General features: G+C 39.7%; 2 protein-coding genes across 2 annotated transcripts; one reads left to right on the plus strand and one right to left on the minus strand.

Annotated features, from left to right (window-relative positions):
- The first annotated feature begins 903 nt into the window (after positions 1 to 903).
- LOC131680932 (tyrosine aminotransferase) lies at positions 904 to 15,199 on the plus strand. Its single transcript, XM_058961652.1, has 3 exons — positions 904 to 1,464; positions 13,808 to 14,607; positions 14,664 to 15,199. The coding sequence occupies exons 1-3, from the start codon at positions 1,278 to 1,280 to the stop codon at positions 15,012 to 15,014; spliced, it is 1,338 nt and encodes a 445-aa protein (XP_058817635.1). The 5' UTR covers positions 904 to 1,277; the 3' UTR covers positions 15,015 to 15,199.
- Positions 15,200 to 15,282: 83 nt separating this feature from the next.
- On the minus strand, positions 15,283 to 16,665 carry LOC131680942 (NADH dehydrogenase (ubiquinone) complex I, assembly factor 6 homolog). The gene is made up of 2 exons (XM_058961662.1): positions 16,435 to 16,665; positions 15,283 to 16,369 (listed from the first exon to the last, which is right to left on the minus strand). Exons 1-2 carry the CDS (start codon positions 16,545 to 16,547, stop codon positions 15,559 to 15,561), a joined length of 924 nt encoding a protein of 307 aa, XP_058817645.1. The 5' UTR covers positions 16,548 to 16,665; the 3' UTR covers positions 15,283 to 15,558.
- Positions 16,666 to 16,899: the final 234 nt, after the last annotated feature.

Here is a 16,899-nt window from a genome sequence, read left to right on the forward strand (position 1 = left end):
CGCATAAAAATAAATAAGCACGATCAATAAACGGACAGTTTTGGAATATAAAATAAAATATCTACTGCTCTTGTTTTCCCAATATGGCTGTGATTACTCCACCATTGAGCATTGCAAGAACCCAGTCTCTTATCGATTTGTTAACTTCTCTTTCCCCAGGTTTTCTTTAATTAACACGTAGGATGTATTATCATCTTCGCTGTTAGGAAAAGCGCCAGTTGCATTATCCTTGCGATGGATTTTCATTCGATAATTGTCATGCAGGACTATTTTCGTTCATTTGGTAAGCAAACTGGTACTAGCTTGCTAAGCGGAACATTTGATAGGACTACTGATCCCTAATTCATGATAAGGTGATAAACGGGGGCGTTGCATTCGAATTTTCACTTTGTTGAACCACATTTTTACATTATTCACGCTAGTTTTGTTATTCTACTGCTTCATGGAAACGATGTAAAAACCCGTTTGAAAATTATTAATTAATGCCAAATAACCGACTACATTCTTGATGGTCAATATTTTTCGATTAATATTTTCCGATTGAAATTTTTTTCTATAACCACGCTCATTCATGGTTTTACAACAGTACAGCACTAACTGCAAATTTACGAGTATTCATGAATCTGACGATAGGCATTCCAACAATACATTGATATCAGCATTAAATCAACGCCAGAAATTAAAGGCGTAACCTGTGATCACGAAAGCAAAAATTTGTCAATATTTGCTAAACTAAAAGAAGCTTATTTTTGCTGAAACCTGCCCCCGCAAAGCTCTGTTGCCGGGCATCCAGCCACGGAATAACAAGACTATCAATAGCAGATGCAAATTCAACTGTAGCCTGTTTGACCGCAACCTTTATAAAAGCGTCCCAGCTCAGATCTACGGATTAGTTCGAAACTGGAACCCATTACAGAAACAAGTCGTATAAAGTCGTAAACCCTGGCGGAAGTGCCAGCACAGAGAAATATAAGTACATTCAGCAAGAAGGCAGCAGTGTGTCAAACAGCGAGGATTAATAAAATGCTAAAAATCTTCTCAACTAGTCGAGAAGTGCCGGACGTTGAAGTGTTTTGGATAAAATAGTAATCCATCAAGTGGCTCGAGCAGGAGAAAAGCGGCTGTAGCTGCCGGATAAAGAACACTGGAAGAGTAGCGAATGTTACAAAACAATCCATCAAATTGACAGAAGTGACAGAGTTTCCGTTGAAGTACGTAATCAGTTCTTCGTGTATCTCCGGTCGGTGGAAGAATTACCCAAAACTGCGTTGGTGACTATGAAAGATTTGAAAGACCTTACAGCGATTCAGTTGAAAACTTACACCCCAGTCAAAAGCACTCGTACCAGTTGGAATGTACGAATATCTGACTTTGCCCGGCTCACCCACAATCCGATCCGTGCCATTGTCGAGGGACTGAAGATTGTGCCGAACCCGGACAAGCAACTGATTGCCCTCTCCATCGGTAAGTAAGCAGCAGAGCAGCTGGTCTTTCGGGAACTTGTTTGCTAAGTAGCTGCCGCATCGAAGTCTCCGGCCGCATGTATGCGCATATTTAATGTATGTAGATAGTGCCGTTTGCGACCGGTTTCACGCAGTTTTCAATATACACGTATAGTAAATAAGTTGGGGGTCTCGTCGACGACGGGTAGGCAGGTTTTCGCTGACAGATCTTCGAGTCGGACAGGCATTGGAACATTCTGGATTTTCTGGAGGGATTGCGCATCAAATTAATGCTGTTTTCGTGAAAACGCAGCGCAACAGAATTTTTTAAAATGGTTGTTCCGGTTATGCATTACTCATTTGGTTAAAGGGTAACGGCTCCTTAATTCATCTAGAAGCTTTATTTGTTTACAAAAAACTTTCGTTTCAACATGCGGAACCCTACTTTTATTAATGCATCAATTCAAATGGTAGGATAAAAAGAGGAACACTATTTGAATTTGTGATTGGATCAAATACGCTTATTTTAGATTTTTCACATGAGTTTTGTTATTTGATTAATACTTATAATCGAAACAATGATTTAAACAAAATCCAATACTTGTAGCCCGTGTTATCAAATAAATAATGAGATTTTTCTACTTATGAGATGAATAAGGGAACAATAAACCCTTCATACAATTCCTAGATGTTAGGTTATAATCGATATCGTGTAGTGTAAAGAAAAGATAGACCTCTTACACCCAGTTTTGAATGAGGTTTGCGTCGACGTATTTATATAGAAAGTATTTACCACATAGTCTAATATAAATCATTAATTTGTATCGATTTTGTTGGCTATTTTCGGCAAATTTAAGACTAAGAGAAACGAAAGCAATGAAATTGAAAGACGGATAGGTATTCTAGAGCGAATCAGTTATAAACTTAGAACGGAAAACTAGGACTAGGCAGGCTCATATGGACATGATCGAAAGGAAATGGGAAGAGTCATTTGCCTTTTGCTAAGTAGGAGTTGGGCGTTGCACCCAAGTCTACCGCATGGTCTTTGATAGAACATAACTCATCATCATGTTTTACCGTCGACGCCGGAAAAGCTCTCATTTTTTTCATATGTATCAATAGTGAGTGGTCTCAATTATTCAAATCGCTTTAGAAAATTGAATAACTCACATACCTATTTGGGAGACATGACATTGATTGCCCAATCCTTAATCTACAAACTAGATTCAAAGATGATCCTGCATTTGCTAGCCGAAACTCATCTGCACAGACCATGCAAATTTCTATTAAAAAAATAAAACCTGTTGCACGAGCCGAGATATAATTATCAACATTTTTGTTTGCGCATTCCCGACACCTCGAAAATCAGCGGACAAACGAAGAAACTATAAAAAACAAATACTGAAAAGACAATTTTGGCAACATATCTCTGCTTAAATATTTGCCTCGCAAATACAACACGAGACCGGTTGGCGAATTGTTACCAGTCATTTGGGTACACTCCTTCGGAGAACCGGTTCATTTTGCGCAGTGTCTACTGAATCATTCCTTTCGTCCTAAATGGCAATTTGCAACGTCTTGAATTTCTTTTCACGGATGATATCGAGCAGGGACTGAAACGTCTTAAAGTTGTCACAGTGAAAAGCTACTATCAAATTATTAACGGTAGAGTAACATTTAAAAATGATTCCATCAAACATTGATCCGATTAAACCATTAGGTCATTTATTTCGAACAAAAACGTATTTTCGAAAAAAAATCTGTGTATAATCGACATTAACGCTGACTCCATACCAAAGAAGGGGCAGAACTGTGTACTGTTTTTAGAATTCAGTGTCAAAATAGTTTGGATGAATTAAACTTGTGAGTTCTTAAATAGCGATAAAAATCTCTTGTTTCGAATATATTTTAGTCCTCTCAAAACCATTTTTTTTGGCCACAGATCAAGATGATCTGAAGATCGAAACCCGAGATGCATGCAGAGAAAAGATGTCAGTATCTAGGCTAGTCTACACATACACAGTCAATACATGTAGGGATCCTGGAAAATTGAAGACAATTTTTCTTGTCGATACTAATGTCTGAGGCACATATGATATGTGACACAATCAATAAAGCGGCCAGGCCAACTTTACAGTGTACAAAATGAAGATGATTCAAAATTATACGATAATGAATCTTGCATAACGAAGAAACGTGGACAGCCGTACCGACCGCTTCAATTTGATGGGGATTTGATAACTTTTTAATGTTAAGATAAATAACACCTCCCGCTTTTTACTGTAAAAGTCAATTTTACATTGAAATTTATCGTAGAAACGTTGAAGTTTATTGTTTTTGTATTGTAGCAAGTTATTGAAATTATTGAATTGAATTTATTGAAAATTATTTTAAAATTACTGTACTGTCACAGTGAAAATCATAATTTTGTTACAGCACATTTCTATTCGGGCATTGTTCAAAGTTATGTTAGTTACATCAAAACGCAGGTTTGAATAGACTACCCTGGTAATGAGTCAGGATTTTCAATATATCGCATAAATATCTGACGGTTTCGCTCGCAAACTTAGAGGCCTGAACGTGGTGTACAATTACATTGCATTGTCGTTTGGTCTGCGGAAATTCGCCCTAAAAATTTGGTCTCAAGTACTCTAACGTGAAACAAATCTAATAGGGTAGACGAGCCCTTATCCATCTCATTAGTCAGGATGTCACACTATTTTGTTGAGAGCTCGACTTAGAGTGACTGGATTGCGCTTAAATAGGTATCAGTTGTTCCTCAGGAGCAATGCAGCTAAAAATTTTGCCTGAAAAATGTAAAATGCTTCCAACTATTTCAGCTAATGCATCGATGCCTACCTTCGTCGCATCCAGAATAATCTGAAAACTAACCCTAAAAGCTTCTGGAATCACGTCAACGAACAGAGAAACGAAACTGGACTACCAACTCACATGATACTTGATGACGTTCAATCATCTACTTTGCCCGACATATGCAGCTTAGTCCGAACGCACTTCAGCAGCGTTTTCACTGAAGAAGCATTAACCACTGAACAGGTTTCTGAGGCTGCCAGAAACGTCCCTGTTCGTTCTGCAATTGGATCCCATCCTATTATTACATGATCCCGATGGAATTCCATCTGTAGTACTGAAGAACTGTTCTAGCAGTCTCCTGATACCATTACCAATCATGTTCAACAGCTCTCTACAGTCTGGAGCTTTCCCTGATACATGGAAGAAGTCGTATATCTTCCCAGTATTTAAAAAGGGCAACAAATCCGTTCTCTCTAATTATCGCGGGATTGCCTCATTGTGTGCTGTATCGAAGCTCTTTGAAATAATCGTTCTAGATTTCATTACTCACAACTGCTCTAATTACGTATCAGAGACTCAGCACGGAAATCGTCAACAGATTGACGCTATATACACCGATTTCTCGGCAGCCTTTGATAAGATGAACCATAGAATAACTGTTGCCAAGTTATATAGGCTCGGATTCAGTGGATCTTTATTGGGTTGGCTTCAGTCATACCTTACCGGTCGCTAAATGGCTGTAAAAATTGGAGACTGCATCACTGCTTATTTCGCTGTCAGCTCTGGAGTTCCTCAAGGCAGTCATCTTGGGCCATTTATATTTCTGCTCTACCTCAACGATTTGAATCTCTCAGTAAATTGTCTGAAACTACCATTCGCCGATGACTAAGTTATACCATCTAATCAAAAATGCTGAAGACACTGAATTCTTACAATCACAGTTAGATATATTCACTAATTGGTGCACAGTGAATAAGGTGGTTTTGAATGCTTCAAAGTGTTCTGTTATCTCGTTCACCCGCAAACACTCGATAATTACAAACGACAACAATATTTCGAAAAATATTATTAAGCGTGAATCTTCTGTAAAGGACTTAGGAGTTATTCTAGAGTCCAAACTAAATTTTAAGGATCATATGGAATACGTCATTTCAAAGGCCTCCAAGCTCCTTGGATTCATTTTTCGAGTTACTAAAAACTTCAGCGATACACATTGCTTGAAAGCACTTTATTGTGCTCTGGTTCGCTCTACTCTCGCATATGCAGCAGTAGTTGGGTCACCTCATTACCAAATCGATGTCCAGCCTATTGAAGCTATTCAACGCAAGTTTGTTCACTTTGCACTTCGTAAGCTACCATGGAGGGACCCGCTAAACTTACCGTGTTGCTAAGACCGTTGTCAACTTATCGACCTTTATTTGCTGTCTGTTCGTCGAGACGTTGCTAAGACAGTTTTCATTACGGATCTGTTTCAATCAAGAATCGATCGTTCTGATCCTCTGCAACTTGTGGATTTTGACATACATCGTCGTATTCTTAGATTTTATTCATTTTTAAGAATCCCTCGCGCCAGAACTAATTACGGCTATAATCAGCAGTTCATTAGCATGTGTCGTCTATTCAATCGGTGTTCCAATGTTTTCGATTTTCACCTGTCACGTAGTGCTGTAAAACGATTATTTCTAAGCTCTCTGTCTCGATAGTCATAGCTCTAGTCCTAGTTCTTAGATATAAATGATGTTCTGTTAATATTAATTGTATAGTATTGGTCAATGAAATGTATCATTTGGAAATGTGTAATCTGTTGATATAAAAGATGGTTTTATGCCGTCTGGAGAGCGATGTTGGAAGGTTGCAAGAATTTCAGCTCCAGGAGGCTTTTCCCTACTAAAAAAAAACAAATAAACAAATAGAATAGAGATAGCAGACACTGCTCTAACTAATGTGTTCAAATGAGTAGGATGAATAGAGGGGCTAAGATGAACTAGGGCGCAGTAACCCTAGATGAAAATCAATAAAATCACAATCACGACTGCATTTGCCGGAAAATATTTTGGACATCTCAAACATCAAACGGTACTAAATTTAATGGATTATCCGTTCACTTGTTTGTTTAGTTATGCTGAGCCAGTCGCTACTGATTCCTGATAGCTCCGCTAGATAGAAATTTGAATGATCTTACTGATTTCTTTGCTGCTACCACTTTCCTCGACTTTCGAGCTTTATTGTGTACCTGCTCCAGAATCTGCTCCAACCTTTCCTTTCAGCGGGTGATGCGATAGCTTAGCTAGACGAAGGACCACCCACTACCGCGACTTCAAATTGTAGAATCCACACAGCACTAAATAGCGGCACGTATTGACGTTTTACTGAATAAGATCTTAGTTATTTTAATGTACAATCTTTTAAAAACTTATATTCGAGAAAATACTCTCTCCAGGAAAAAAACAGCAATATTTTCAATCACAGCCCACTCGCCAATCTTTTCGAGCCCTTATTAATCTCATTGGTCAGGATGTCACACTATTTCGTTGATAACTCGGTTAACTGTCACTATTGCGCTTGAATAGGTGCCAACATCGTTACTTCGTTCCTAAGAAGTAGGAGAGACCGGGGCTAGTTGGCGGTGTTTTCAGTTTCCATTTTTTTACCACTTTGGTGGTATGAACGGGCAGACTTTTGGCAATATTGTCTTTGTTTTTATTAACAAAAATGGCGGAAAACCCGCCAACCTAGCCCGGCCTCGGAGTAAGTTGGCGGTATGTACGGATACGCCAGAAAATAAGCAATCAAATGGAGATTCAATTACATCAAGGGTCCTTACGGAACGTGCTGGATGCTTTTCAATAAAACTGTACATTAATCGACATTTGCCAATATATTTCAGTCTCTAGACCCCGGCATTTTGACTTTGCCGCGCGTGAAGTTAATATCCCCTGCATTGACGAGATACACAAGAAAAAGATTTTCTTACTTTGGAGTGAATTCCAAAAATAAAAATTTTGATGACCATTTTTGAACTGTGCATAGTACCGCCAATCTACCCCGCGTGCGTCACAGTAAACTTACCCCAACCGCTTATTTTATAAAAAAAAACTATTTAAAAATCACTTTAATTCGTGGATAGATGTAATATCTATACGGATACTGAAAGCTCTTTTCAGTACTATCGAAAAATATAATCATTCGGGAAATAGATTGAAGATCACCCTAAATAACACAAAGTGCTTAAAATTTAGAAAATTTACTTCGTATGATCGAAAACACAATATCGCCCAGAACTTATACAAAACAAAATGATTTTCAACAAAAACACATTGAATAATGGGTTTCACATAACTTGAAGTACACAGCGAAAGGTAGCGCTATATGTCTAATAGAAACGGAGAAAAAGGGATTCTGCCAACTTACCCCAACCGCCAACTAGCCCCGGGCTCCCCTAATACAATGAAAAATCTGGGCTGAAAAATGTATAATATTCACATTTGAGTTAATTCAAATCATACCATTAGAGTGATTGCATTGAATAGATATAGCAGACACTGCTATTGTAGTTATTTTTTGTGCCATTTCAGCTGAGCTGTATAAAAAAACGGAATAGTAGCTAGGGGTGATCCACGAAATAAGAATATTATGCTTTCCAGAACTGCTAATTTGCGAAAAGTTTGAAGGTGGAAGCTGCTCAATCTTTTCCATTCATTTTCAATTTCATTGACCCTGTGAATATGTCTCTGCTTGGGTACAGACTAGGTCTTGCAAGAAAAACTACAGTGACTTAATAAGATTAGAAATATCGAAAGCTTTGAAAATACAGTTCACAATGTCAAAAGTCACTCGAAAAGAGTCTGCTTGGAAGTAAGTCTGCCTGCCATCTACAAACGATGCTGAACGCAATTGCCCGCATTTAAGTTTCTTTACTGGCTAAAGCAAGAACTCCTTGAAACGGCCAACTCCTGACTTCAGAAAATCTTCGGCGTTCAGACAAGACGCAGTGACCACGCCATCATTCTCAATGTTTCGTGAAGATAAATATACGTGGTACTCCAACGTGAAGAGCTGATCACTAGCAACCACGTTTGCTTGCTTCAGGTCAGACAAACCATTTGTGACCAGAGGCACCAAGTATGATGAGATTTAAGGCTTTTGCCGTTTTTGAGAGGGCATGATCAAAAACCGTTGTTTCGATCTGATTTGGCGTTATGTCACTATTCCAAATCCGCACAGGAGTGCTATGCAGGAAATTCGGGTGGATTTAGTGCCGAATGGCATGAACCCATCAAACTGTCCTCAACCCCGCCCGATTAAAACTCATATCCAGTCAATGAACGATGAAACCCAATGGATTGCCTTTGCGCTGCCTCCTTCGTTACTAAATACATACAAAGCAAAACAATAAACACAACGCCCCTTCTTCTATCAATTCTCCTGAAGCGAGTAGCATAAGTAGCGTCTTTCGTTTTTCTATGACAATACGAAAATTAAATCTCGTTTTAATTTTAAATCAGTAATTTTGATTCTCATTTTAATTTTTCATTTAACCTTCCGGCAGTCGCGCTAGTGCACTGAGTACACGCTGCTCTGAAAGACCATAAGCGCGACTACACGGGTAATATGCACACTAATAGTGCTTCAGTCGTCAAATTTCATCGTTAGCTCGTAATTCCGCCAAATCGAACAACGACAAGTAAATATCGCTACTAGTGTATTTTCGTTTGCCCAGCACTATGTGCAATATCGAAAGGACTAATGTCGTTCTCAATCTCAAGGCGAAAACGAATGAGTGGAGGAAATAATGAATTTATAAGGATTTACTCTAAAAACCTCCTGGTAATTAATAACTTTATCAATAAATATACCTATGCACAAGGACTGTTATGCTAAGTTACTGGTTTTCCTTAACATAAAAATATTCATACTGAAAAACACAGCTCAAAATTATTCCGAATGACGTTACTTCTCACACAGTCTAAAATTTTGTCTGCTTCCCTGTAGATAGAAAACTGGCAACTGACCTTCAGTGTGATTACTTCTCAAAATTATGCCAAATGACCGCTATACTGGCGATAAAATCAATTATACCAAATGTCCGTTATGCCACACCTTCAGTGTGATCAATTCTAAAAAAAAATATGCCAAATGTACATTATGCCACATGACATTATGCCAAATGACCCAAACCCGTTTTGTAGATAAACCTACTTTGCTTCTAGGTCAGGGTTTATAATCGCCCGATTTTAGAACATATACAATGTCCTTCTCGTCTTTGACTGTCTTCTTGCTCTTCCGAAGTTTCCGCTACATCATTGCCCAGTACTGTTCCACCGGGCGCAGCTCCGGACAGTTTGGCGGATTCATGTCCTTTGGAACAAAATGGACAGAATTGGCCTCATACCACTCCAGGACACTTTTAGAATAGTGACATGATGCCAAATCTGGCCAAAATAGCGGAGCTTCGTCGTGCTGCTGCAAGAACGGCAAAAGGCGCTTCTCGAGGCACTCAGATTTGTAGATCTCGCCATTTACTGTGCCCTTTGTCACGAAAGGCTCACTCCTCAGTCCGCAAGAGCAGATGGCTTACCAAATGAGATATTTGGAGGCGAACTTCACGAACTTAAAATTGTCGTCCACATAGAACTTGCTCTTGCCGGTGAAAAACTCCAACCCCGGAATTTGCTTAATATCGGCTTTCGTCGTCCATCACACAACAGCCATATTTCGTCAGCATCTTTTCGTAGAGCTTTCGTGCCCGAGTTTTAGCCGTCGATTGTTGCCGCTCATCGCGGTTTGGAAGGTTCTGTACCTTGTATGTATGTAGTCCAGCTCTCTTCTTTGCATTCTGGACGTAGCTCTGCGACATGCCGATCTTTTTAGCTAAATCACGGCTTGAGACGTTGGGATTTGCTTTAATCATCCGCTTCACCTTTCCCTCCGTCTTTTTGTTCTCCGGTCCCGGTTTTTCCAGCTCCTTTGCCGTGGTCCAACGTCAACCGCTCCTGGAACCGCTTCAACACTCTGGAGACGGTTGAATGGTGAATGTTCAACATTTTTCCCAACACTGAAAAAAATCCAAACGTTAATTCTATTTGCTTCAAACCGCTTAAAATTCATATGAAGAAGAAATGCTATTGTTATCATGCGCACACATACCTTCCATGTGTCAACTGTATAAACTATGTATGTACACACATAAGTTATATGTGCATATTGTTATAGAATGGGGTTTTATGTGCCTAATAGTTATGAAATGTGAATGTAAGATTAATATTTCTTGTAAATACACACATTAGGTTTATGTGCCAACAAATAGTGTCTAATTGCAACAATCTATGTATAAAATCAATAGGCATAACATTTACTTTTTTTGAGTGAACTGCCGGTGCGACAGGTCAGGAAATTCCAGGTGTTTGGAAATAATTTGTTCTCTCGACTCGCGTTGGTTCACCTCCATTTTCGTTGAATCGAAAAACACGACTTCGAGTTTGACAGCATGTAAACAATACACATCAATGAGAAAGTGTGCAAAATTTGGTTGATTTTTACCCAATAGTAAAAAAGTTATGCCCTGTTGAATGTGTCGCAATAATTTCGTGTTCGCCCTTTAATGGTAAAACCGTGATAAAAGAAACAATTAAAAGAGAACAAATAACAGGTAAGTGTTTTTGAAAGCTTGAGGCTCCTATTTGTTTGGGTGAGGAATTGTTTTTGTTTGGGTGAGAACACAAATATTTGCAAGATGCAAGATTCCATTGTAAAAAAATAAAAGAATTGACGGTCTGAATTGACTCGTAGCGAGGTCCGCATTACCCCTACATTGTAAAAGGATGGAAAAACGTAGCTTTGTAAATAGTCGCCTATCGCTGCCATGGAGTAATGCAAATAATTTTTTTGGCACCAAAATATAGCTATGATTTCAAACTAACAATTAGGATATTTGACCGATAAATTCTTTCACATCTATCCATCTAAAAGGGCAGTTCGCTTATGTAGGTTCGAATAGCCCAAGGTTCCTCTAAACTTTTAAAAATTCACCGAGTTTATCATCGCGCTATATGGACAAATAGTTATGATAACGCGATATGATATAGACCAGTGATTTCTCAACCTGGGTCCGCGAACCCCTAGAGGGTCGTGAAGTCGTTGCTGGGGGTCCGCGAAGAAAAATATGATTTCCGAGTGCAGATTGAAATTTCAAGTCTTGTTTCCTAACAAACTGAAAATAACATATTGATAGCATACAAAATCGATGTTTATCTGAGGAGGTCCGCAGCAAGCCAGGGCGATTTTTAAGGGGTCCGTGGTACGAAAAAGGTTGATAACCGCTGGTATAGATCAAGGAAAGTATTTTCTCTTCTTGATATCGGACTATTAGTAGTAGTTCATCGACACTACACTAATCAAATTAAAGTCGTATTGGGACTGATCTCCGTTCAACCATTCATCTTTACGGTAGTGTTTTCACGCCCAGATCCGTTCGCATCCTCACATTCTACTACAACCGAAGACTGATAGCACCCAGTCGATGGCTAAATCTGTACTGATCATGTATACCAAATCCGTTTATGTTTCAGCAAACTTTTAATCTTTTTATTTCGACTTTTGAAACAGCAGATTAAATTTAGAATACACATAGGACCACATAAATTAATGAAATACAATTTCTGTTGAATCTCGGAAACCCAGTCAGAAAAGCCGCTCCGCGAGTTTATTAAATAAAGCTTTGGGTAGCGTCCAATCCGAGTAAAAGTTAGCTTGACGGTTCATAAAATTAAGAGAAATTGTTAGGACAACGTTAAAGTTTACTCTAAACACAACGAGGTGGAATTGTTCGACAAGCATCCTTTCGATAAATCAGAATTAATGGACAAATCGTTCAAAACATTTCTTTGGGGAATATTTAAACGAGGGCGGCAAATTACATACGGGAGTAGTGTTTCGAGATAATATTGCTATGAAAAGAAAGAACGGTAGTAATTGATTTTTAGAATGGCGTGATTTATATGTGAGTTACTTTTTACGTACCGTAAAAGAAAATGTACATCAAACATTAGCAGTTTCATTTCGTAGATTGCGATATATTTTGTCAGAAACGCGTTCCCTCACGTTAGCAACAGGCTCGAGGCTACCTATCGTACCGATACAACGAGAACTAGTTGAAGAAATCGAGTATGTAAAATGATACGTCGAACAACCGCATAGGTGATTTATTTGTACTATTGTAAATTATTCAGGAATGACCGGTACCAACTACGTTTGAACAAATTATTGTCAACAAAAACACGCCACCGCGAATCGCACCACTCTTCTTTCGCCGTCTGGTATAATCGTGTGATTCGTTGCTTTCCATATGCGTCAATTCCTAATAATTCGCGGTATAAACAAAACAAAAACAAATTTATTTTCAATTTGCATATATGGTAATATTTTCTTAACCACCACGCATTTCGCATGTTTGTTTCTGCAACATTATTCATTCATTTCTTCTTCACCCGCATCCTTGCGAAACGCGTGGCTTCAACAGTGATTCGTCAACTTCACCTGGTAACACAGTATTTAAACGGACAAAAATAAACGACCATTACCGCGATTGGTTGAATATGAGACGAGCCACCCATTCGCCGACCAATCGCGAGCAAGCAACCGAGCGGGCACGTCATTTTATGAACCGCGAACGGGTTCGTCGCTTGGGAAAGCTCGCCGTCCTGCAAACGGCGTTATCGGCTTGTGAAAGCTTCAACGCGCGAAGTTCGTGTGGACTATGAGTTCATGGCAAAATGACACTGTACCATGCGTCTCCTTCAGGGGGTCGCTTAATTTAGATGGAAATTAATGTAGAAAATTACGACTTTGGCAATTAGCAATCTTTAAGGCTTGAAACGCTTTTAAACTTCGTACTTACAAACATAAACAACGTATGAGTCACCAGCCAGAGCTTGCAAAGGGTAGGTGGAAAAGTGTTGACCTTAGTCGAGATATATCGGTCATTAGTACATGGGACAAGTATTTTGTTGTTGTTATTCAAAATGATGTTGAAAACATTTTATAGTATATGAAAACCAGCCTTCAAAACTCGGAAGTATTTCACAGACTCGACCGATAGTGTTTGACAAGTTGTTTATGTCGTAGGAAAAATAGTAACTAGTCTCTAGGTTACAGATACCTGTTCAATGTGTAACTTATGCTGATTTCGTTTTTAGAACGGAGTCGCTCTAGGTTCGCTCTGAGCTGTCACTTTTGTATGGATTTTGTAAATATTAGAGCGAACCTAGGGCGACTCTGATCTAAAACCGAAATCGGCATTATTCAACTATAGAACGCCAACGTTGGCCGACAAATCTAGTTATGGAAATTACCTAAGAGCGGCTGTAGAAATGGAAATTAGTCGATGACTGATGCTACTGGGAGGTTTAGAAAATCGTGCTGTATCATTGTAGCGCAGACAGACAACAAGTAGACTAGTTGCTCTTTTAATGATTGAGTTTTCATATGCTTGATCATCTAAAAAAAATATTATAAATACTATAACACCGAATTTTTGTCCACTTTCTCTTCAGGTGACCCGACCACATTTGGAAATCTCAAACCAGCCCCGGAAATCATCGACGCAGTACGGCGGGCAATTGAGGACGGCTCGTGCAACGGTTACGGTCCCAGCAACGGTTTTCCCGCGGCACGTGAAGCAGTTGCGGAGTACGTTGCCCATCAGGGCGCGGTAACACCGAACGATGTCATTCTTTGCAGTGGCTGCAGTTGCTCCCTGGATCTCTGCCTGTCGGTCCTAGCTGGACCGGGTCAGAACATCCTGATACCGAAACCGGGATTTTCAATATATCGCACCCTGGCAGAAGGGTTTGGCGTTGAATGCCGCTACTATGATTTGATGCCGGAGCAGAACTGGGAGGTAGATTTGATACAACTGGAAACACTGATTGACAGCAATACGGCCGCTTTGATTGTCACAAATCCAAGCAATCCGTGTGGAAGCGTGTTCAGCAAGAGCCACTTGAAGGCGATTATAAATATCGCGGAAAAACATTATCTGCCAATAATAGCGGACGAAATCTATGAACACTTTGTTTTCCCGGGTCACGAGTTCTACTCGGTCAGCTCGCTATCTGAGAAAGTACCCGTGCTATCGTGCGGTGGGCTGACCAAACGCTTCCTCGTTCCCGGTTGGCGAATGGGTTGGATAATAATTCATGATCGAGATAATCATTTTAAAGATGTGCGCAAGGGGCTGGCTAATCTCTCGGCTCGGATCCTGGGAGCCAATACAATGGTTCAGGGTGCCATTCCCGACATTTTAAGGAACACACCGTCCGCATTCTACGATAATTTGGTTTCAACTCTCTATGTAAGTAGCAGTAACTTGGCAATTTCAGTGATAATTAATGTAGTTTACTTTAACAGCGTCATGCCGAGTTAGCTTATAAAGCCATCAAGCAGATCCGTGGTCTTCGTCCGATAATGCCCGGTGGAGCAATGTATATGATGATTGGTATCGAAATCGACCGATTCCCGGAGTATGAAACAGATTTGGACTTCGTGCAAGCATTGGTCGCGGAGCAGAGTGTTTTCTGTCTCCCTGGACAGTGCTTCGAATATCCGAACTATATGCGCATTGTGCTAACGGCCCCGGAGGAGATGATCGTCGAAGCGTGCAAGCGACTGGACGAATTTTGCGAGAAACATTATAAAATGGATGATAATATTATTCAGGATCAACAGAAAGGGCTACTCGCCAAAATGAATCATTACTGATGAGATGTTGAACGCAATCAATTTAGGATGGTGGAGGGGTCAGCAAATACTTCAATAGCACGTCTAAACCTTGTGCACGGAACGGATTGTTTTAGACAAATTTTACATATTTCTATTTGTCTGCCTACAAAATGATTATTTTTATTCATATTGGTGATTGCAATAAAGCATTTTTAAACCGACTATCTCCTATTTTTCTGATATCTGATCCAGACCTCGATAAGTTTCTTTTTTCGCAGATAATACACGCTTAAACTTGTATTCAACGAATACAAGTGTCGAATACAGGAATACAAAGTTTTTAACGAATTACTGATTTCAGACGCAAGACGATAGTAAATCTTACACATGCTTTAACTGGAATAAACTGTTCTGGTATGTTATTTAAGACCAATCTTCCCATAAACATTGTCAAGGTTGTACCTGGAACTTCTAGCTCATTTCTCTAAAACGTTCAAGGAATTCTTTCGCATTATTTCAATCGAAAAATATCACATAATTGGGTTTTGACTAGGCACTAAAATTATATCAACCATATGCGTTTTTAGACTTTCCCCCGAAAATAACTCCAATAATACAACAGAGGCAGTAGGAAATCACTTTGCGCCAGCCTCGGGTCGGTCAGATGAAAATTCGCCCGCCTCAATCGTTCCAAAAACCGCCCCGTGGCAACAGCGGGAAGAAATACTGGCCTCACCTGTTTCGGAACCGATCCCCAAAGATTCCGCGCGTGCTCAAGATGCCGATGAGCAACTCCAGCCAGCTGGAAAACCACTTCCTCAACACCTTTGTCGTCTTTTTGGTTTCGCAGAACACGCTCCTGACTAACACCATGCTGCATCAGGATTTCCTGCGGTATCGGTACGACGTTTCGCCGTTCCTGACAGGGAATCGATCGCAGCAAATTTATAATTCCCTGTGCTTTGCCCAGGTGGGAAGCTACGTGATCGGCGTGAACATTTCTTACCCCGTGAGCTTCTAGCACCAGATACAGCACAGTGGAAACGGAGTCATCCACGTATTCCTCTAACTGTTTAGTCGTCACAAACCGTAAATTAGTATTCAGTCGAGAACTGATAATCCGTTGAAAGTACCGTTTGGTAAGCTTGTGGTCATCGATAGCTTTCTTGATCTCTCGAATCACCGGCTGATCTGGAACATGCTTCAAATCATTCTTATACAATTTATCGACAGTTTCTTCCCAAAATTTTAGTCGCATCTGTCCAATCCGATCATCGGACACAGAACCGGTGATACGAGCAATTTCAACATTGAATGCTCTAATGGCAAGAGCACTGCGACGGTGCGGATTGCTGAGCAGCAACGTACAGAGAAAGTTCTCCTTGTCATACTGTCTAGTACCGAAATTGGAACATACACTTTATCATTGATTTATAGATTGAAAAGGTCAGATAATTACCTAACAAGCTGCATGCAGTGGTTCTGGGACACCGCACCGGACTGTTTTACAGCCATGCTCGAAGCATGCTTAACGAATTGTTTCAAGCAACACACTCCACCACTTCTATGCATTCCGATAAATTCTATAAAAACGCCAGGAAGATTGAAATTAATGTAGAAATTTGATAACGAAAGCGAATATCGCTTTATATGTGACAGCTCGAGCAGCTGTTTATTAAATTTTGTTTTGCTCCTGTGTTTCGTGTATAAACCTATAAACACTTGAAAGGTGCGATACTAAATTATTGAGAAATCCAAGAACGTATTGGCGCACAGATAGCGCGATGGTAGGACTTCTATACTATTTCTTATGTATAAGAGTAAACAGCTATATTTTAATGTTGGACACTATGATCAATTTTTGGCGAACGCACATTTTTTGCAGCAATGTGTGTGTGTGTTAACCATCCTATTTCTCACTGGC

This window comes from Topomyia yanbarensis, chromosome 1 (assembly GCF_030247195.1).
Source record: "Topomyia yanbarensis strain Yona2022 chromosome 1, ASM3024719v1, whole genome shotgun sequence".
Taxonomy (NCBI): Eukaryota; Metazoa; Arthropoda; class Insecta; order Diptera; family Culicidae; genus Topomyia; species Topomyia yanbarensis.

Excerpts from the sequence above, each read along its gene's own strand:
- LOC131680932 (XM_058961652.1), top strand. The coding sequence starts at position 1,278 with ATGAAAGATTTGAAAGACCTTACAGCGATTCAGTTGAAAACTTACACC. Across the intron at positions 1,465-13,807 it reads ACTGATTGCCCTCTCCATCG|GTGACCCGACCACATTTGGA; the intron begins GTAAGTAAGCAG and ends CTTTCTCTTCAG. Across the intron at positions 14,608-14,663 it reads ATTTGGTTTCAACTCTCTAT|CGTCATGCCGAGTTAGCTTA; the intron begins GTAAGTAGCAGT and ends TTACTTTAACAG.
- LOC131680942 (XM_058961662.1), bottom strand. The coding sequence starts at position 16,547 with ATGCATAGAAGTGGTGGAGTGTGTTGCTTGAAACAATTCGTTAAGCAT. Across the intron at positions 16,370-16,434 it reads CACTGCATGCAGCTTGTTAG|ACAGTATGACAAGGAGAACT; the intron begins GTAATTATCTGA and ends TTTCGGTACTAG.